The sequence below is a fragment of the Cydia pomonella genome, chromosome 6 (genome assembly GCF_033807575.1).
Source record: "Cydia pomonella isolate Wapato2018A chromosome 6, ilCydPomo1, whole genome shotgun sequence".
NCBI lineage: Eukaryota > Metazoa > Arthropoda > Insecta > Lepidoptera > Tortricidae > Cydia > Cydia pomonella.
Window position 1 is genome coordinate 26,134,312 of NC_084708.1, and position 21,356 is coordinate 26,155,667.

A 21,356-nucleotide genomic window follows, 5' to 3' on the forward strand; every position below is an offset into this window, starting at 1 on the left:
TCTAATAGTTTCGGAAAAAAGTGGCTGTGACATAATCGGACAGACAGACGGACATGACGAATCATAAGGGTTCCGTTTTTTGCCATTTGGCTACGGAACCCTAAAAATGATGGTGAACAATTCTCTCATGAATCATACAAAAGTTACACAAGTATACTTTCTTTATTCAGTAAGTTAAGGCACATACAAATGTATACTGTTAAACAGAAACGGCTTCTCACTGACATACTGTTGCTGCTCCACGCACGCGTCCAGCCACTCCTCCGACACCAGCAGCCCCCGGCCGAGCCGCTCGGCGCGCGACACGTCCGCCGCGCCGGAGCCCCGCGGCAGGACTATATGCGTCAGAGCAGGCTCGTGGGGCTCCACGACGGCCGCCCCGTACATCCGGGCGACGAGCGTGTTGCTGGCGGGGGAGGGGAAGTGGAGGGCGCAGTTGCGGAGGAAGGAGAAGGGGTGCTGGTCGCCGAAGAGCAGGCGGTCCACTTTGAGCATCTCGGTGCGGGTCAGGTAGATCTCGGGCTCCTGCGGAGGGTGGGCGGCGTTCAGAACATCGCTGTGCGTTTCTTTACTGCGGTATTGTGAAGCGGGAGGTTGAACATGAACTTTAAGTTTCCACGTTTAAAGTAGTTTTTTGACAGACCACATTATTATGCTTAGAATAAATTTAAAAGTGGAAAAATTAATGCCTTGGGTGAGACTTGAACTCGCGGCCTCTGGATCGATACTCCAGCGTTCTGCCATCTGGGCCACCAAGACCTCATCCGTAGGCAGCAAATTTTCCCACCATATGGGTCTAGGGGACCCTAGCGACATCTACCGTAAGAACATTAACTTCTTAGACGGCTACCAAAAGGAATCTCGGAAACGGCTCTAAATAATTTCGGTGAAATTTTACTATGTGGGGGTTTTCGGGGGCAAAAAATCGGTCTAACTATAGATTTTATCTCTGGGAAAACGCGCATTTTCGAGTTTTTATATGTTTTCCGAGCAAAGCTCAGTCTTCCAGATATTTAACACATCTCCTTAATCTTTCTGGTTTAACCCATCGGTTGACTGGTAGAGAATGCCTTAAGGCATTAACTCCGCCATTTGTACCTTCATGTATTGTGCAATAAAGATTAAATAAATAAATATATGACAAGTGTAAACACAAGCCGAGCATCCCGGTACTAAATATTAAGCGAGTGATTTATCAGGAGTGTCCCATGGTTTCTCTTTACCTCGTCTACTTTCATGAAGCACCGGCGGAGCGTGTCCTCGTCGGTGGCGTCCACGTAGCTGTCCCCGAAGCGGTCGTACCGCCGACACATGGCCGCCCTCGTGGCCGCGCTGGCCGCCAGCAGGTCCAGCGGCGCGAGCTGCGCGGGCGCGCGCGCGGGCGGCAGCGCGCGCAGCCAGGCGGCCGCCGCCACGTCCGCGCCCCGCGCCGCCGCCGCGCCCGCGCCCCGCGCCCGCCGCCCCGACACACAGCACCATGTCGAAGGCCCTGGTATTAGTACACTATGATACAAGTGGGCTAAGTTGGTCATTAGTTCATTACACACGCCAGCCATCCAGACCAGACAGCCAGGCGATATTGTATAAGAAAGCCGATGTGTGTTTAATACGACGTTTTTCAACACACTTGCGAGGAAATAAGAAACTTTCATATTAATCAAATTTTAATTGTTAAATCGGTTAGTATGCAGTGTTGCATCTGTCATACTGCCTGCCGCCCCCCGCCCCCCCCCGGCGGCCGGCCGGCGCCCCGCCCGCCGCCGCCGTCCGACCGACGCCGCGGCCCGGCGGCGGCGGGGCGCCGGCGCCGGCGCGCGCCAGTCCGCGTTGTAAAATCTACTCGACCAATTTAAGAAGGCTCCGTTTCCATACATATTATTAGCAATCAGTTACCTTCTTAACTCAGCCGGATAATATAATGAAGAAGCACAAGTGGTATAATATACTGAAAAAAATGATATTAGAAACCTCAATATCATTTTTAAAGACCTATCCTTAAATACCCCACACGTATGGGTTTGATGAAAAAAGTTTTTTTGAGTTTCAGTTCTAAGTATGGGAAACCCCCAAAATGTATTGTTTTTTTTTCTATTTTTGTGTAAACATCATAATGCGGTTCATAGAATACATCTACTTACCAAGTTTGAACAATATAGCTTTTATAGTTTCGGAAAAAAGTGCCTGTGACAGAATCGGACAGACAGACGGACATGACGAATCTATAAGGGTTGCCTTTTTTGCCATTTGGCTACGGAACCCTAAAAAGCACGCGTTTTTAATATCTAGGATTATAAGCCAAAAATCAGTGGAATAAAAACGCCGATTTGAGCAAGTGTGTTGAAATAGTACGTTGTAGTAGGAGAGGCCGAAAAACCGCTCAAAGATGGACGAGTGAGTTCATCTTTAGCGTTTCCGGCCGAAACATTACTTAGTGCTTTTCACGACTACTGCGAGGAAATGAGAAATTTTCTCAGAGAGAACATTTGCATAACTATAAGTACTCTAATAGAAATTCATATTTATATTGGCGTAAGGATAATTGTTGGAAGAAAACGATGTATTTTTGCCAGGAACATTTATATTTTCTTTATTAGAAGAAGTCATTTTTATAGCGTATATACGTGTTTCTTGTATTTTTGAGCCAAACACAATTTACGCTATCAAATTCAGTAAGTATTTTCCGATCCCGACTTTTTTTATCACGTTTAAGAGGCGTTTTTCTGTTGATTGCTTCAAACTGACTCTAAACTTAGAAGCGTTTTTAAGCGTTCTTAAGAGTGAACTAAATGGTTTTGACGTTTTTTTTAAAACAAGTAATTGGTGCTATAAATAATCTAATTTTAATTTTGAAGGCAAAGTTGTGCCAAAAAAATACCTTTTACCGTCACCAATGACAGATGATGATAACAATGATCACCAATGACAGATGATGATAACAATGATCACCAATGACAGATGATGATAACAATGATCACCAATGACAGATGATGATAACAATGATCACCAATGACAGATGATGATAACAATGATCACCAATGACAGATGATGATAACAATGATCACCAATGACAGATGATGATAACAATGATCACCAATGACAGATGATGATAACAATGATCACCAATGACAGATGATGATAACAATGAAACAAAAGAGTAACAGTTTTCAATTTTGTCTCGTTACACAGAATATTTGTTGAGGTATGAATACCGATTATTGTAATGTGATGAGTAGTAACAGACCTACGTTCTCGACGTGTCGGCCGCCGTGAGACTGCACCAAACGCACGAGGTCGGCCTTACTGCTGACTTCGTCGCCCGACAGCACGCAGATCTCTCGCCCTCTCAGCGCCGCGGACACCACCTGCACACAAGTGGCATAAGACCACGTTTCACCTTTGCTCAAACAAAATAAAGCGATACGTATTCAGTATTCACAGCCTTGTTATACCTATACACTTTGTGATTATTGTGATAGGGGGTCATTTTTAGTAGGGGGGGGGGTCAAGAAAGTGTGACATGTTGTGACAAGGGGGAGAGGGAGTCACAAACTTTGTGACGTCACTTTTCATCAGTAACCGAGTTTTTTTTAAATCGCTGTGCACTTAAATAACGAGTTTTTGGAACGATGATCATTTTTAGGGTTCCGTAGCCAAATGGCAAAAAACGGAACCCTTATAGATTCGTCATGTCCGTCTGTCTGTCCGATTATTATTCGTTTAATTTTCTTTTCTAATCGGTTTTGTGTTATAAAATTACTAATATCTCTTTTTTTAAAAATATTTTGAAAATATATTAATAATACTTAATTCGATTTGCCGATTTCGTTGTAAACAAAATTGAGAAAAATGTGACGTCACACCAGGGGGGAGGGGTTCGCCAAATGTGACCAAGCGTGACAAGGAGGCGGGGAGAGGTCAAAAAACCTCGAAATTCGTGTGACTTAATTAATGGATGAACCCTTAATTAATGGGTGGCAAATGAAACCTCGACGTCCTGCACAGGTTGCGTGCGGAACTGCGCGGGCACTTCCGGCCCGCGCGCCGTGCGCTTGCGGCGCGGCGCGGCTCCGGGCTCCAGCGCGGCCGCCGCCACCGGCCGCTTGCTGAGCTTCACCACCGACCCGTCCTGACAGAGGAGCGAACAGTAAGAGGTAAGGAATGGAAACAATATGGAAGGAATCGAACTTTATTAGAAAAAATACACTAATGTTATACGTAGGCCAAACAAATCAATAGACCTTGACCAGCGCGTTGAACTCGGCTAGAGGCATGGCGTCCGCCGCGGGCTTGTCGTCGCGCACCGCCGTGACGCGCGGGAACCGCAGCGTGTGCGACGTGCCGAAGTCCGTGCTGCGGATTAGCTCCGTCGCGCGCACCTAGCACACGAACAACCAAGTCTATGAAGCAGGAATATGAAGTCATCGTTAAGCAACTTACGTTACCTACTCTAATATTTTTTTGTGACACGCACTTTTATTGCTGAATGTATTTCTTCTCTTTTTCATGTTTATCTACTTCTCGAGATCATTTTAATGAGCCTCTGAATTGAAAGTGTTCGTTGTTTTTCCATCCAGGAGTTCCGACCGCATCATCAGATCAGCTCCACATTTCGTATATCATTGCACTGTTATCGGAATCACGGAAAACAACTCCAAAATTCAATTGAGTCAGACATTACCGGGAAGTGGTTCTAATTTAAGTTACAATATTTTAAGCACACAATACATAAAGAATATACAAGTATACCGACACAGTGGAACTAAATAAAAATGTGTTACAAGTAACCGTCAAAAATATTTTTGACACAATTTTATTGCCGACTGCACTTTCTCTTTTTTGTATGTCTATCAAGTACTTCTCGAGACCTTTAAAATGGGCCTAAACTCTATGTGTTTAAGTTTTCCCATCGTAGAGTTCCTTTGGCTACCTTCCGACTGCATCAGGTTGACAGTCTTTATTTAGATTAGCAACATATGCCTACGTGACTTGAAAAGTTAAGTACAGTTTGGCCACATGTTTTTTTTTTTATTTTTTTTATTGAATTGAATAAGTATGTTATGTACTAACACAATAACTTATTCGTAGAACTTATCTCACTGCAATGTTTACGAATGATCAGTGAAATTTGTATAAACATAAATAATCCACGTACTTGTAAAATGATGGAATGTTCGGGCAGGACCCAGAAGTCCGGCTTCTCCTTGTTGAAGACGAGGCAGGCGGGCGGCGGCGCGTCCCTCCTCGACACCCAGTGGCGCTCCAGCGTCGCGCACAACGTCTCGCGCTGCTCGAACGTCAGGCCTGTAGCCACGCGACCCACCACCACCCAGCGGTGGGGGCGCCCTGGAACACCACGGTACGTTACAACAGTGTCCCAGTGTCGCACACAAAGTCTCGCGCTGCTCGAACGTCAGGCCTGTAGCCACGCGACCCACCACCACCCAGCGATGGGGGCGCCCTGGAACACCACGGTACGTTACAACAGTATCCCAGTGTCGCACGCAACGTCTCGCCTTCTCGAACGTCAGGCCTGTAGCCACGCGACCCACCACCACCCAGCGGTGGGGGCGCCCTGGAACACCACGGTACGTTACAACAGTGTCCCAGTGTCGCACACAAAGTCTCGCGCTGCTCGAACGTCAGGCCTGTAGCCACGCGACCCACCACTACCCAGCGATGGGGGCGCCCTGGAACACCACGGTACGTTACAACAGTATCCCAGTGTCGCACGCAACGTCTCGCCTTCTCGAACGTCAGGCCTGTAGCCACGCGACCCACCACCACCCAGCGGTGGGGGCGTCCTGTAACACCACGGTACGTTACAACAGTGTCCCAGTGTCGCACGCAACGTCTCGCCTTCTCGAACGTCAGGCCTGTAGCCACGCGACCCACCACCACCCAGCGGTGGGGGCGCCCTGGAACACCACGGTACGTTACAACAGTGTCCCAGTGTCGCACGCAACGTCTCGCCTTCTCGAACGACAGGCCTGTAGCCACGCGACCCACAACCACGCAGCGGTGGGGGCGCCCTGGAACACCACGGTACGTTACAACAGTGTCCCAGTGTCGCACACAACGTCTCGCGCTGCTCGAACGCCACCCACCACCACCCAACGGTGGCGGCACCCTGCACTTAGTATTTAGGGAGGGGAGGGGGGCTTAAAACCATTACTAGATTGCCTTGGCCCCCAGGCTCGGGCATTGTGAGGTGGAAATCCGGAAATCCTAGGTGGAACTCCGTCCCTGCTTAGCGGTAGGGGCACCCTGTCACACCACGGTACGTTATGGACTTATTGCCTCCCAGTGCTCCAGCGTGGAACATACAGAATGCAGAATCTAGTGGTTAGTACATAAAATTTTAGAAATGTAATGAGGGCGCCACTGTTGAGTTTCAACAGGCAACGATCATCCATCTCCTTCTGCCGCATACTTACGTATTTCATCAATAAATTTTGCACATCGATGCCTTGAATTATCAATATGCCACTGACATTTTTAAATAAAAAACTTGTTTCCATAAATAATAATAATATAATATGTCAAAAACGCGATTGTTGTAACGCGGTTGTGATAAGTCAACGGTGTTGCCACTGGATTGCCAGACAGGTTTCGCCTTTGGTACATTTTGTTTGAATTCTACAATGACATTAAGTACCTGTATAACTGGCCCTGTCGGAACGTCAGGCAGGCCGTACTGCGCCTGCGATGTGTTGCAATGTTCCGAAGCCTATTGAATGTTGATGTTTGATATCGCGTTCGCGTCTCGCGCTGTTCTATCATGAGACCAGTGGAGTAACGGGTACCCGCTCGCTAAACGATATATGTATATCAAATGTGAAAGTTTACGCAAAGTATGTGAACGCAAATACATAAAAGCTAAAAGGATTGGGTCTAAATTGACACACATATAGTTTTTAGGGTTAAACCTTATAGGATTTCTTTGTTGTCGGTCCGTCCGTCCGCCCGTCCGTCAGTCTGTCAACCTCTGTGTGTGTGTCCGGGAACGCATGGAGGTATCGAGTTGAATTCATATACTCAGGTCTATAGGCCCTTGAAGCTGTGAAAAAAATGTAACTTCTAAGTTAACGTAAAAAAAAGATACGGCCGTTTTTGCCGCAAAAAAATCTGAATTTCGAGTAATTTCAACATTCTCAAGGGATTAAAAATTTATAGGGTACTTCCCGTAGAACTAGAACTATGAAAGGGTGTAGCAGGATAGCCTAGGAAAAATTGCCCCCAGCGATTTTGGGTCGAAACTGTAATCAAACGATGCCTTTTGGGGAGGTTATACTCTGCACAAAGTTTCATCCCTCTGTTACCCCCTGGGGGTGAAAAACACCCGATTAACCCCAAAACTGTTTTAATTATTTTTTCCTAAACTATGAAAGTGACGAAGTTCAAATTTCGTACAAATATTAATAAGACTAAAAGCTATGTAAAAAAAAAATATTAACCCCCTAACCATTGAAATTCTTGTAAAAAAAACAAAAATAAAAAAAGAATCAACCTGTATATCAAGTTTGGCTCATGGTACCACACCATTTTTTTTTTCAAAAATGAACCAGTTTATATTCTACATGATACAAAAGTTTCATGGACCTACTCCAGAAGGAACATTGCGAAATTAATATGTATTGGCTCTTTGGTGCGTACTATTCATTGAACTCCCACTAAGAGCCTTGCATTATTAATAAACAATGGCTTGCGATCGGACCGCTGGCGCTGCTCGTGCCCGATTTGAAAAAGGTGGGGATAAAGAAGTATGAATCAAACTCATTTGTATTTATAAAAACATTTTTAGGGTTCCGTAGTCAACTAGGAACCCTTATAGTTTCGCCATGTCCGCCTGCCTGTCTGTCTGTCTGTCTGTCCGAGGCTTTGCTCCGTGATCGTTAGTGCTAGAATGCTGAAATTTGGCATGGATATATAAACCAATAAAGCCGACAAAGTCGTACAATAAAACCTAAAAATTTAATTTTTTTGAGGGTACCTCCCCTACACGTAAAGTGGGGGTGAATTTTTGTTTTTTGCTTCAATCCTACAGTGTGGGGTATCGTTGGAAAGGTATTTCAAAACTAATAGGGGTCTTTAACAAACATTTTTTGATTAAGTGAATATATTCGGAGATAATCGCTCCGAAAGAAAAAAAATGTGCCCCCCCCCCCTCTAACTTTTGAACCATAGGTCCAAAAAAAATTAAAAAAATCGTGGAAGTAGAGCTTAAGAAAGACATTAAATGAAAACTATAGCGGACATGATCAGTTTAGCTGTTTTTGAGTTATCGCAAAAAGTTTCCCCTTCATAGTAAAAAGACATACTTTAATTAGGTACTGATTATGCAAATTTGCCTATTTGTTTAACTCACGTGAAAGGTACCGTTTCATCCCTTGGTTAACAATTTACTATACTTTAAGCTCCAGTTTAGCTTATTGTGACGGAAGAGTAACTACGGAACCCTACACTGAGCGTGGCCCGACATGCTCTTGGCCGGTTTTTTTAGATTATTTTGTTTTCGGGTCCGAGACGTTGCGTATTAAGCATGATACGAGTATAATGATTAGTAGCTACGAAATAGTACGTTTATTTTAATTTCGCAATGTTCCTTCTGTAGGTCCATGAAACTTTTATATAATATAGAATATAAATTGGTACATTTTTGAAAAAAAAAAATGGTGTGTGTATGAGCCAAACTTGAGATCCATGTACAAATGAGTTTGATTCATACTTCTTTATCCCCACCTTTTTCAAATCGGGCACGAGCAGCGGTCCGATCGCAAGCCATTGTTTATTAATAATGCATGGCTCTTAGTGGGAGTTCAATGAATAGTACGCACCAAAGAGCCAATACATATTAATTTCGCAATGTTCCTTCTGGAGTAGGTCCATGAAACTTTTGTATCATGTAGAATATAAACTGGTTCATTTTTTGAAAAAAAAAAATGGTGTGGTACCATGAGCCAAACTTGATATACAGGTTGATTCTTTTTTTATTTTTGTTTTTTTTACAAGAATTTCAATGGTTAGGGGGTTAATATTTTTTTAGCACATAGCTTTTAGTCTTATTAATATTTGTACGAAATTTGAAATTCGTCACTTTCATAGTTTAGGAAAAAAGAATTAATACAGTTTTGGGGTTAATCGGGTTTTTTTCACCCCCAGGGGGTAACAGAGGGATGAAACTTTGTGCAGAGTATAACCTCCCTAAAAGGCATCGTTTGATTACAGTTTCGGCCCAAAATCGCTGGGGGCAATTTTTCCTAGGCTATCCTGCTACACCCTTTGGCAAATAATATCGTCTTTTATTACAAATACCGGGAAAAATCTGAAAACTCTACTCTATAATTTGAGGGGAAAAATAGTTAATTTTATACGGAACCCTCGGTAGGCCACTCCGACTCGTACTTGTCCAGTTTTTTTTTACCTGGAATAAGACATCTTTTTCATCCCCGTATATTTATCGTTTAATACAAAAGTACTCTTATATGGAAAGATTGTGGGCGGTTATGTATATTAATGCGACTTGCACGTATACGGACGATCTTGAGCAGAAGCTCCCAGCCAGTTAAAGGTTGACACATACCGGGCGCGCCGTCCGCGCAGGCGACGTGGAAGCTGCGCGCGCGCCCGCGCCGCTTGTCGCTGGCTTCCTCTGCGCCAACCACCACTAAATCCAGTTCCACCATCGTACCTTCCGTGTACTGCGCATACAAACATACATGTGCTTTCGGCTCACGACAGTCATGACATATACCAACAATTTCGTAGTAAATACCTACGAGCAGCCTACGAGTACGTAATATAACTAATAAAGTCAATTCGTAAGTACTAACATAGGATGTAACTTATTCTAGTTTACTAACAATAATAATATGGATCACCTGAACTGTATTAAACGAATTTTATTTAAAAACACAGAGACATGAGAATATAAACAGAATTTAATTATGTCATACAAATCACTAGAAACACTTACGCGTTCTATGGGGTCATCCATTAATTACATTACACGAATTTCTAGGTTTTTGACCCCTTCCCCCCTCCTTGTCACACTTGGTCACATTTGGCAAACCCCACCCCCTGATGTGACGTCACATGTTTCGAATTAATTATTATCAATATTTGATCAAAATACTTTTGATAAAAGAAATATAAGTAATTTTATAACACATAACCGATTGGGAAAGAAAATTAAACAAATATAACGAATTATCGTTCCAAAACATCGTTATTTAACTTTACAACGAATAAAAAATAATAATCGATTACTGGTGATGTTAAAGTGACGTCACAAAGTTTGTGACTCCCCCCCTCCCCCTTGTCACAACATGTCACATTTTCTTGACCCCCTCCCTCCCCCTAAACTTGTGATGTAATTAATGAATGACCCCTATGTAAAATTTTAAAAATATAAATTCTCAAGCGCATAATAATTTTTATTTTTAATTACGACAGGTAGGTACCTAAATATATACAAAACAGTAATAAAAATAACAAAATGAGTTACATATTGTTGGCATCATCTGCTGTAATAAAACGTTGTCACTATATGACATTCAAATGGCCGCGACTCCACGCGACGCGACCAACAACAATCGTTAGCAAATGCTTTGGCTTTATTACAGGAAACCTGTATCTATTAAATAAGGATTAAATTAATTTCTGGGTAAGCCAAATCAATAAAGTATTTCGCTAACGATTTAGTGAGGTAATGTGTAGTAGTAAAACAGTTGATTGCACTAAGCAAGTACATAATACACACTCACAGGCAATACAATAAATCAACATAAATGTAAACTAATCTCTTTAAGGGATCTCTTCCAAAATTCCTGATTCTTGAAAACTGCGCGAGATAGAGTGAAATAAAGATTTATACATGCTGATGGCAAAACGACACGGCACCGGCATGGAGAGACGGCATGAAGGATATCATATATATATATTGATGCTGATTTGCTATTCGTAATGGTTGCATCTTGCAGGTGCCACCTCAAAGATTGAGAACGAGAATGTGTGCCAATAAATTCATCAATAATTATACAATCTCCTGCGCTATTAAAAGATTTATTAGCTTTAGTATGTTATAGTATAGTAAGTTACAGTTACCTACCTCGGGTTTGACCTTGTACCAGCCGGCATTGCGGCGGTTGGCCAGGTAGTGCGAGTCCAGGTCTTTCACCACGATGCCTTCCTCCTGGTCCTCGATCGCTCTGTTTAGCGCCTCCAGGATCTCCGAACTGTCATGACAAACAAAATATACGTTTGAGTATTGCTTACTTTTTTTTTCAATTCAATTCAAATATACTTTATTCATGTAGGCCTAGCAACAAGCACTTATGAATAGTAAGACAGTATTACATATAATTATCTTAAGCTAATTATCAGAGCAATTTATTGATGTTGTAGATATTATTCCATATATAATACTAATGAATATAATTCATAGTTCAAATATAATACTAAAACTTTCACAAAATACAGTCATACAAAAAAATGTATAAAAAATACTAGTCTAGATTGTTTCTAGAATAAATTCTAAATGTCAAACAAATATAATAATAACCGGCCAAGAGCATGTCGGGCCACGCTCAGTGTAGGGTTCCGTAGTTACTCTTCCGTCACAATAAGCTAAACTGGAGCTTAAAGTATAGTAAATTGTTAACCAAGGGATGAAACGGTACCTTTCACCCGAGTTAAACAAATAGGCAAATTTGCATAATCAGTACCTAATTAAAGTAAGTCTTTTTACTATGAAGGGAAAACTTTTTGCGATAACTCAAAAACAGCTAAACTGATCATGTCCGCTATAGTTTTCATTTAATGTCTTTCTTAAGCTCTACTTCCACGATTTTTTTCATATTTTTTGGACCTATGGTTCAAAAGTTAGAGGGGGGGGACACATTTTTTTTTCTTTCGGAGCGATTATCTCCGAATATATTCACTTTATCAAAAAATGTTTCTTGAAAACCCCTATTAGTTTTGAAAGACCTTTCCAACAATACCCCACACTCTAGGGTTGAAGCGAAAAAAAAAATTCACCCCCACTTTACGTGTAGGGGAGGGTACCCTAAAAAAATTAAATTTTTAGATTTTATTGTACGACTTTGTCGGCTTTATTGATTTATATATCCATGCCAAATTTCAGCTTTCTAGCACTAACGACCACGGAGCAAAGCCTCGGACAGACAGACAGACAGACAGACGGACATGGCGAAACTATAAGGGTTCCGTTTTATGCCATTTGGCTACGGAACCCTAAAAACAACAAAGGAAATACATGCATTGGAATATCCATTTCATCAACATTATTCAAATATAATAGATAATTAATCATTTCGAATCACAATTAATCCCACGTTGTTTTATCATTCATGTAGTCTTGTGTGGTATAATAAGCTTTAGAAATAAGTTTACGCTTTACATGATTCTTAAATTTATTAATTGGTAACTCAGTAATATGGTTTGGAAGTTTATTATAAAATCTCGCACAATTACCCATGAATGATTTTTTAATTTTATGGAGCCGAGTGAAGGGCACGGCGAGCTTATGTTTATTTCTAGTATTAATATTATGAATGTCACAATTTTTCTTAAAATCGGCAATATTTTTTTATGCACATACAGAATATTCTCATAAATGTATTGACAGTGCAATGTCATGATGTCAATTTCCTTAAATTTTTACTTTTATGCAGGTGGGACAAAAACTAATACTAGTTATTAGGATCTACATAGCGAAAGGAGTGAAGGCAGGTAGAAGAACGGTGGTTGTGAACTAGTCAATGTCAATTTAGGATGAAAATAAAAAAGATTGCAGAAGACGGTACTCACAGATCAGTGACTTGACGGCGCTTGCTTCGCAGCAACACTCCTGGAACGTCTGTTACGATGGAGTCCAGTATAGCGAGTCGTTCCCGTAGAGGAGCCCCGCCGCTGCCGGCCGGGCCGGCTAGGTTCCGTCCGTTGTAGTGGAGCACGTCGAAGGCGCAGAAGCATGGTTGGAAGGCGGAGTTTTCGGTTATCTTCTTCACGTCAAAGGACATGCCTGGTGATGTTAGTATTATAAATATTCGCATAAATCGAATATGTCAGATAGGAATAAGCCCCGATATACCGTTTTCCAGTGTTTTGTTGTGTTGTGTTAGTTGTTCTGTATGACCGCTGACTGTTGATCCGAAGATTTTATTGCAACAACATATCAGTGGTTAGTTAAGGTTGTTGCTGTTCAAGTATTAGTTATTTTTCCTCCCGAAGACCTGGCGCTGCTTGTGCCAGCCCATCATCTCGCCGTCCAGAACCATGCTCTCCACTCCAGTAGTGAGTCCGTCACGTATTAGTTTAAATAGGAGTGAGCAGACCAAAGACGGAGCGCTGCCTGTTTCAGCCCATCATCTCGGCGTCCAATATCATGGTCCAAACTCCTGAATCTAACCCTTGTAACCTTGGAGTCAACAAACCCTGGGTCCTCAGCCCTAGTATACCTCTGTTCACGAAGACTTGGCGCTATTTGTGCCTGCCGATCATCTCCCCACCCAGGATCACGCTCCTAATTCCTACAGCACCCTCGTAACCTGGAAGTCAGTAGGCTATGTATCATGAGCTGGTATGCTAGTTACCTTTGCTACCGAAGACCTGGCGCTGCTTGTGCCAGCCCATCATCTCGCCGTCCAGCACCATACTTTTAACTCCTGGATCGAGTCCGTTTCGTAGTTTTGGAGTCAGCAGACCGTTGTCGTCTCCGGTGCCGTAGTGGTTCCCGTACGCGTGGCCCTTGCGGGAGAAATACTCGAACACGCCATCTTGCATGTGGATCTACGATATTTACATAGAATTACATATAATGGAAAGATACATGATCCTAAGAAATGTATGTAACAAAAATCTGATTTGTCGAAACAATACAATTCATATGAAACAAGTGAAACCCTACCTGAAACCGCTCGCCATCGAACTTATCCTCCACAATGTAAGCTGCAGGTGGTAACCGCAACACGCGCGTCACGTCGAGGCGCTCTGACAGCATGGGGCTGACGGCGCAGAACACTTGCACGCCGAGCTCCAGAGGGCGCGCCGTGCCTGGCTCCAACTCCGAACAGGTCTGAACACACAAAACCTTTGGAGTAAGAGAAACACTTGCATTGCAGGGAATGTTCCAGCGAAGCCCCATACTGCTTCTCTCGCCCGAGCTGAATAAACTATGTTTCTCTTACCTCACACGACTCACTCAACTTTTATAAGTGTGAAAATTTGTATCCTCCTCTATGGGGGTGTAACAGGGAATTAATGTTAGTAGGAGAGAATAGTCTTGTGAACGAAACACATAACAAGTTTTTGGCAAAAAAACATTTTTGGTGCAAGCTTTTATCGCTGACTGTACTTTTCTTAACACAGACAACTACTTAATACTCATCGAGACAATTCTAAAAACCCCAAACACCATTAGGTTGCGTTGTTTCATCACAGAGTTCCTATGGCCACCTCCCACCTAATTCATCAGATCAGCTCGATGGTACCATAATATAGCAGTGTCACCAGACTTACATACGTATTTATACAAATTTTCAGCTCAATCGGAAAATGGGAAGTGGGTCAAATTTAGCTTTCAAGATTTGACCCACACATACATACACAAGTGTATGTATGTGTCTTCGCCTCCTTATGTTGTGAAAATTGAATGACCATGTTACGTAAACTGTCAAAAGACTTACGTGTGGGGCTCTGCAAAAAAGCTGTTCCCAGGTTTTTAAATGGTTGACACAACATAACAAAAAAGCGGCCAAGTGCGAGTCGGACTCGCCCATGAAGGGTTCCGTACATTTATGACGTAATAAAAAAAAACTACTTACTAGATCTCGTTCAAACCAATTTTCGGTGGAAGTTTGCATGGTAATGTATATCATATATTTTTTTTAGATTTTTCATTCTGTTATTTTAGAAGTTACAGGGGGGGGGGGGGGGCACAATTTTTTTCACTTTGGAAGTGTCTCTCGCGCAAACTATTCTATATATATTAGAAAATAATGATATTAGAAACCTCAATATCATTTTTAAAGACCTATCCATAGATACCCCACACGTATGGGTTTGATGAAAAAAGATTTTTTGAGTTTCAGTTCTAAGTATGGGGAACCCCCAAAATTTATTGTTTTTTCTATTTTTGTGTAAAAATCCTAATGCGGTTCATAGAATACATCTACTTACCAAGTTTGAACAATATAGCTCTTATAGTTTCGGAAAAAAGTGGCGGTGACATAATCGGATAGACAGACGGACATGACGAATCTATAAGGGTTCCGTTTTTTGCCATTTGGCTACGGAACCCTAAAAAATAACTGCGCGAAAGCAAGTAGGCTACTAACAATTGTACTAACCTTAAGCAGGTTGCTGCAAGAGTCATAGTACTCAGGGGCATCAGGGTGCATGGCAGCCAGGAGCCTCGCCTGGCCTATCCGCAGGCGGAGGTCCTCAGCACTACACGTAGGAACCACTTCAGTTGCTTGGCGCTCAGCTGACGGAATACTGTGCCGAAGGCCTCGTCCAGTACTCCTGCATACGAGACAACCATGTTTACGATGGGGAAGTCATTATTAACATTAATATTGGTTATGTATCCTAGAGATACTAAGTGACCGTTCGTCAGCCGTTTGTGGCGGTCAGCAAACCATTATCTTAACTAGATCAGCGCGTGTCGATATTAGTATTTACAAAATTGATACAAATAAGGCTGATTGGGCCGTAAATGGACTAATCGAACTGTAATTAATAATTAAAACAGGGATTTTAGGTTCCGAGTGCCAAGTCAATCAGTATTCGAGCGCGCTCAGTAAAGACTCCTGAGCGAGAAACACAGATCAATTACCTTTTCTGTAGCGAAAATAAAACGTCACACATGAATATAATTGCTAGCTATTTGCTAGCTAATTCATTGGCTGAAAACCAGCGATATAATTCAAGTATGTTGAATTACTATTGCTGTATGCTATATTTCTGGGCTGCATTGAACGAGCAACTATATACTCTTATAATGAGGGAAATGAAGCTTTGCTGTTTGTTTTAGTTACTTACTCGCCTTCCCCCCGACCTGCGCGTTGGCGATCTTGTCCAGCACCTCGTTGGCGTCCTTCACTGTGAGCGAGCCGGACTGGCGCGCGAGGCGGTTCTTGAGAACGAAGCAGGCAACCCCGGCTAGGTGTCCTGCAGTGTCTGTTTGTACTCACTCGCCTTCCCCCCGACCTGCGCGTTGGCGATCTTGTCCAGCACCTCGTTGGCGTCCTTCACTGTGAGCGAGCCGGACTGGCGCGCGAGGCGGTTCTTGAGAACGAAGCAGGCAACCCCGGCTAGGTGTCCTGCAGTGTCTGTTTGTACTCACTCGCCTTCCCCCCGACCTGCGCGTTGGCGATCTTGTCCAGCACCTCGTTGGCGTCCTTCACGGTGAGCAAGCCGGACTGGCGCGCGAGGCGGTTCTTGAGAACGAAGCAGGCAACCCCGGCTAGGTGTCCTGCAGTGTCTGTTTGTACTCACTCGCCTTCCCCCTGACCTGCGCGTTGGCGATCTTGTCCAGCACCTCGTTGGCCGTCCTTCACGGTGAGCGAGCCGGACTGGCGCGCGAGGCGGTTCTTGAGAACGAAGCAGGCAACCCCGGCTAGGTGTCCTGCAGTGTCTGTTTTTACTCACTCGCCTTCCCCCCGACCTGCGCGTTGGCGATCTTGTCCAGCACCTCGTTGGCGTCCTTCACGGTGAGCGAGCCGGACTGGCGCGCGAGGCGGTTCTTGAGAACGAAGCAGGCAACCCCGGCTAGGTGTCCTGCAGTGTCTGTTTTTGTACTCACTCGCCTTCCCCCCGACCTGCGCGTTGGCGATCTTGTCCAGCACCTCGTTGGCGTCCTTCACGGTGAGCAAGCCGGACTGGCGCGCGAGGCGGTTCTTGAGAACGAAGCAGGCAACCCCGGCTAGGTGTCCTGCAGTGTCTGTTTGTACTCACTCGCCTTCCCCCCGACCTGCGCGTTGGCGATCTTGTCCAGCACCTCGTTGGCGTCCTTCACGGTGAGCGAGCCGGACTGGCGCGCGAGGCGGTTCTTGAGAACGAAGCAGGCAACCCCGGCTAGGTGTCCTGCAGTGTCTGTTTGTACTCACTCGCCTTCCCCCCGACCTGCGCGTTGGCGATCTTGTCCAGCACCTCGTTGGCGTCCTTCACGGTGAGCGAGCCGGACTGGCGCGCGAGGCGGTTCTTGAGAACGAAGCAGGCAACCCCGGCTAGGTGTCCTGCAGTGTCTGTTTGTACTCACTCGCCTTCCCCCCGACCTGCGCGTTGGCGATCTTGTCCAGCACCTCGTTGGCGTCCTTCACGGTGAGCGAGCCGGACTGGCGCGCGAGGCGGTTCTTGAGAACGAAGCAGGCAACCCCGGCTAGGTGTCCTGCAGTGTCTGTTTGTACTCACTCGCCTTCCCCCCGACCTGCGCGTTGGCGATCTTGTCCAGCACCTCGTTGGCGTCCTTCACGGTGAGCGAGCCGGACTGGCGCGCGAGGCGGTTCATGAGAACGAAGCAGGGCAACCCCGGCTAGGTGTCCTGCAGTGTCTGTTTGTACTCACTCGCCTTCCCCCCGACCTGCGCGTTGGCGATCTTGTCCAGCACCTCGTTGGCGTCCTTCACGGTGAGCGAGCCGGACTGGCGCGCGAGGCGGTTCTTGAGAACGAAGCAGGCAACCCCGGCTAGGTGTCCTGCAGTGTCTGTTTGTACTCACTCGCCTTCCCCCCGACCTGCGCGTTGGCGATCTTGTCCAGCACCTCGTTGGCGTCCTTCACGGTGAGCGAGCCGGACTGGCGCGCGAGGGCGGTTCTTGAGAACGAAGCAGGCAACCCCGGCTAGGTGTCCTGCAGTGTCTGTTTGTACTCACTCGCCTTCCCCCCGACCTGCGCGTTGGCGATCTTGTCCAGCACCTCGTTGGCGTCCTTCACGGTGAGCGAGCCGGACTGGCGCGCGAGGCGGTTCATGAGAACGAAGCAGGCAACCCCGGCTAGGTGTCCTGCAGTGTCTGTTTGTACTCACTCGCCTTCCCCCCGACCTGCGCGTTGGCGATCTTGTCCAGCACCTCGTTGGCGTCCTTCACGGTGAGCGAGCCGGACTGGCGCGCGAGGCGGTTCTTGAGAACGAAGCAGGCAACCCCGGCTAGGTGTCCTGCAGTGTCTGTTTGTACTCACTCGCCTTCCCCCCGACCTGCGCGTTGGCGATCTTGTCCAGCACCTCGTTGGCGTCCTTCACGGTGAGCGAGCCTGACTGGCGCGCGAGGCGGTTCATGAGAACGAAGTAAGCCACGCCGGCGAAGGTCGCTGTCCTGTAAGCAATAAATATTTTCATTATTTAAGTACAAGACGTCTGTTTTTCAAATATTACAGTTCTTCGACATTTAGAGACTGTATATCAAGGACACGGAACTGGTTTTGGAATAGCGCTAATACCGGTTTATTTTGGTTTTACTCTGAAATTTCATAAGAACGCGAACGTTTTAATAACTTTATTGTAACCTAAATAAATCGAAATAAACCGTCGAAAAAACATAAAAAAAAGGTTTCTTCGACGAGCGCCGAGACGGACGTCCGACCTGGTGGTGTGCGGCGTAAACAAGGACACCCACATATTAAAAGAACTTCATGGAAATGGTTTCCCTAAAAACCGGTTATAAAATAACGGTTTTAAGAACGAAACTATAATTAAAAGGTTTTTGCGCCTAGTACATGATAACGGTTTGGAAATTTAACCGGTTTCCGGTTTCCTTGCTGTATAAATCTCTAATAAAGTATCATCAAATATTTCATTGATTCCATTTTTGTAATTATATCTTGTAATTTTCGGTTATTTTAATTGCTTGTAAAAATTTGACATGTAAAAGTGCCCCTGTGGCCTATTTTCTGAATAAGAGTTTGAATCTTTGAAATTAGGTACGTTAAAATGACAATCGTATGTACATCGACATATGCGCAACGAAAAGAAAATATTGAACGATCCGATACTGATACGATGATACGGTCCGATAGGGCTGAGATGATCTTGTCGGCTAACCTGCGCGTTGCCGACGGAGCGGTAGCTGGTCAGGCGTAGCGCATCAGGAGAAGTCGGCGGCAGAGCCAGCACTCGAACTAGAGTGGACCCTAAAGAGGTTTCCTTGAGGTGGTAGGCGCCTCGCTCGCGGTCCAGCGCCGGGAGCAGGAGACGCATTACAGGGAACAGGTTGCAGTTCTGTAACCAATGTTGTAAATAAATAAAAAACCTCTTCGTCGTTAGTTAGATAACATATGCTTGTATAAAAAGTTTGACAATTCTTTGTTGTCGCCGCCAAATTGACAAACCTACCATCAGCGTTGGTATTTAGGGTTCCGTACTAAGACGCCGCTGTCCGTCTGTCACCAGCTCACCAGGCTGTACTATATCTCATAAACCGTGATAGTTATACAGTTGAAATTTTTACAGATGATGTATTCTGTTGCTATAACAACAAATACTAATAAGTACGGAAACCCTCGGTGGGCGAGTGCCACTCGGCCCAGTTTTTTTTTTCTATTGATGGGCGTGGTAGTTCAACCACCTTCACTGAGTAAGGGCACCTAAAAATGATCTGTACAAAATCAACATTGTGCCAGAAAAGGAAGGATAATAGCTTGTCATATGTCAAGCAAAATCTTTTTCATTTCATAAGCTTTGAAACTAGGTCATTGGTATTCTACGAAGTGGTGCAGACAAAAAGTGATGCGTCCTAGCCTATCCATAAATACCGATAGTTTTACTAAATTATTAGTTTGAAGTACGGGGAGGAAAATGATTCTTAGCATTTGCGGTTCAAGTAAATTTTGTTGTACATACTTATGCTAAAGAGCTGTCTAACTGCTAAAGAATCAATTTCATCGACCGTACCCTCAAGAAATACTAATAAAGGTTTATACTGAATTACTTTTTTTAAACACAATGTATTTTATTTTCCTCTCTTCCCTCAGTAAATATTATACCTTTTTCCCAGTGATCCTGGCAGCCTTCAGCCTGAACTCGTCAAAAAAGGCCGTTAGTATTTTGTCCTGCTCTTGCCGTTCTTTCTTCTTCTTGTGCAGACGCTCAAGTAAGTCACAGAGCTGCGCGAATGGCATGTCCTCGGCGGGACCGCTTCGCCTTCGGGCGCCAACGCCAGCGGCTCGGGTCCAGGACATCGTGCGACTCGTCTGCAAAGTTCTATATTAAGCTTAGGGCAACTTCAGCGGTGTTAGAACACACAGGTTATTTTGTGCATACAAGGGTTGTTAAGGGCCGAAGTTACAAAAAGAAACGAAGTTGAGTTTTGCATAGACAGGCCCGAGAATTTTTAGACCTAGGTAATTCCAGGATAGTATGCCCCAGTGGTATAGATGCCTCGATTTTAATTTTTACTAGTCGCAAAATGGTGGGAGTAAAATTCCACTACATAATAGCAAGCGCTCCCCCAGCAAACCTCAGTGCCACTGTGAACATAAGCGCAAGCGCATGCGTTTTAATCCATAAGTGCCAAACCTTGCGCGGCTAGACTTCAAAGAGCGTGAAAATAATATTATTAAATATTTATTATCGAATAACTTTAGACTCGCTTATAATTCCTGTCTTTTGTGTAATTAATTTGGGTGCACTGAAGCTTAGACTTGAGTTTATTATTACTTTGTTTTCTTATTGAAAAGGGCATCTATCTTCTGCTAAAAGTTAAAATATATGTGACAGTTGCCCCGTTTTCGAATCGCTATAAATGCCCTAAGGGCATCCCTAACGGCATCTATCCTTAGCATGTTTAAAATAATTATTACCGTACATATGGGGCTACTTATAGCACTAGTGCGAGAAGTAGCATATTACGTTTACTGTGTCGAACATTTAAAGGGCCATATGTACTGTAAAACGTTGTACGATACATGTGCGAATAGGTAATTCGCAACTCGTGTCGATTTTAAAACACTCCCTTCGGTCGGTGTTTAATTTATCGCCACCGTTTCGAATTTCCTATTTTTCGCAACTTGTATCGTAATGTACTATATGTTTCAGAGGCGCAAAATGGCTCGAAATGTAAGAGAACATGTGGAATACCGTCTAGTAGAATACTACGACAACGTTTTCAAAATAATGAATATAAAAGACTCTTAACTTTTAATTTTGCTGGTTTGATTTCAAAGGGCATCTATCCTCTGGCCCATTTTTGCGACGAATCATCTATCCCCCACGGTGGGCACCTATCCCATTTTGAAGAGGTCTAAAAAGTACGATTTTATACAAAATCTATGCGATTCTATAACGAAACAAGTACAGTAAAATAATAGATTAAGACCCATTAGTTATCATAAGTATAAGACACATT

At 44.2% G+C, this 21,356-nt stretch overlaps 2 protein-coding genes across 2 annotated transcripts; both read right to left on the reverse strand.

Moving 5' to 3' along the window:
* Positions 1–143: 143 nt before the first annotated feature.
* On the reverse strand, positions 144–16,400 carry LOC133518645 (DNA ligase 4-like). The gene is made up of 13 exons (XM_061852326.1): positions 16,063–16,400; positions 15,369–15,543; positions 13,928–14,095; positions 13,614–13,809; positions 12,829–13,042; positions 11,108–11,234; positions 9,581–9,698; positions 5,153–5,343; positions 4,239–4,376; positions 3,986–4,126; positions 3,242–3,362; positions 1,224–1,489; positions 144–525 (listed from the first exon to the last, which is right to left on the reverse strand). The coding sequence occupies exons 2-13, from the start codon at positions 15,417–15,419 to the stop codon at positions 175–177; spliced, it is 2,082 nt and encodes a 693-aa protein (XP_061708310.1). The 5' UTR covers positions 15,420–15,543; positions 16,063–16,400; the 3' UTR covers positions 144–174.
* A 1,496-nt stretch (positions 16,401–17,896) lies between these two features.
* On the reverse strand, positions 17,897–20,134 carry LOC133519385 (DNA ligase 4-like). Its single transcript, XM_061853440.1, has 3 exons — positions 19,996–20,134; positions 19,055–19,231; positions 17,897–18,329 (listed from the first exon to the last, which is right to left on the reverse strand). Exons 1-3 carry the CDS (start codon positions 20,128–20,130, stop codon positions 18,192–18,194), a joined length of 450 nt encoding a protein of 149 aa, XP_061709424.1. The 5' UTR covers positions 20,131–20,134; the 3' UTR covers positions 17,897–18,191.
* Between the last annotated feature and the right edge of the window lie 1,222 nt (positions 20,135–21,356).

Coding starts and splice junctions, on each gene's coding strand:
- LOC133519385 (XM_061853440.1), bottom strand. CDS start 20,130: ATGCCATTCGCGCAGCTCTGTGACTTACTTGAGCGTCTGCACAAGAAG. Junction 19,232..19,995: donor CCAGGATCACTGGGAAAAAG/GTATAATATTTA, acceptor CATTGGTTACAG/AACTGCAACCTGTTCCCTGT. Junction 18,330..19,054: donor GCTCCGTCGGCAACGCGCAG/GTTAGCCGACAA, acceptor TATTGCTTACAG/GACAGCGACCTTCGCCGGCG.
- LOC133518645 (XM_061852326.1), bottom strand. CDS start 15,419: ATGCACCCTGATGCCCCTGAGTACTATGACTCTTGCAGCAACCTGCTT. Junction 11,235..12,828: donor CGCCGTCAAGTCACTGATCT/GTGAGTACCGTC, acceptor TTGTCATGACAG/TTCGGAGATCCTGGAGGCGC. Junction 4,127..4,238: donor AGTTCAACGCGCTGGTCAAG/GTCTATTGATTT, acceptor CTCCTCTGTCAG/GACGGGTCGGTGGTGAAGCT.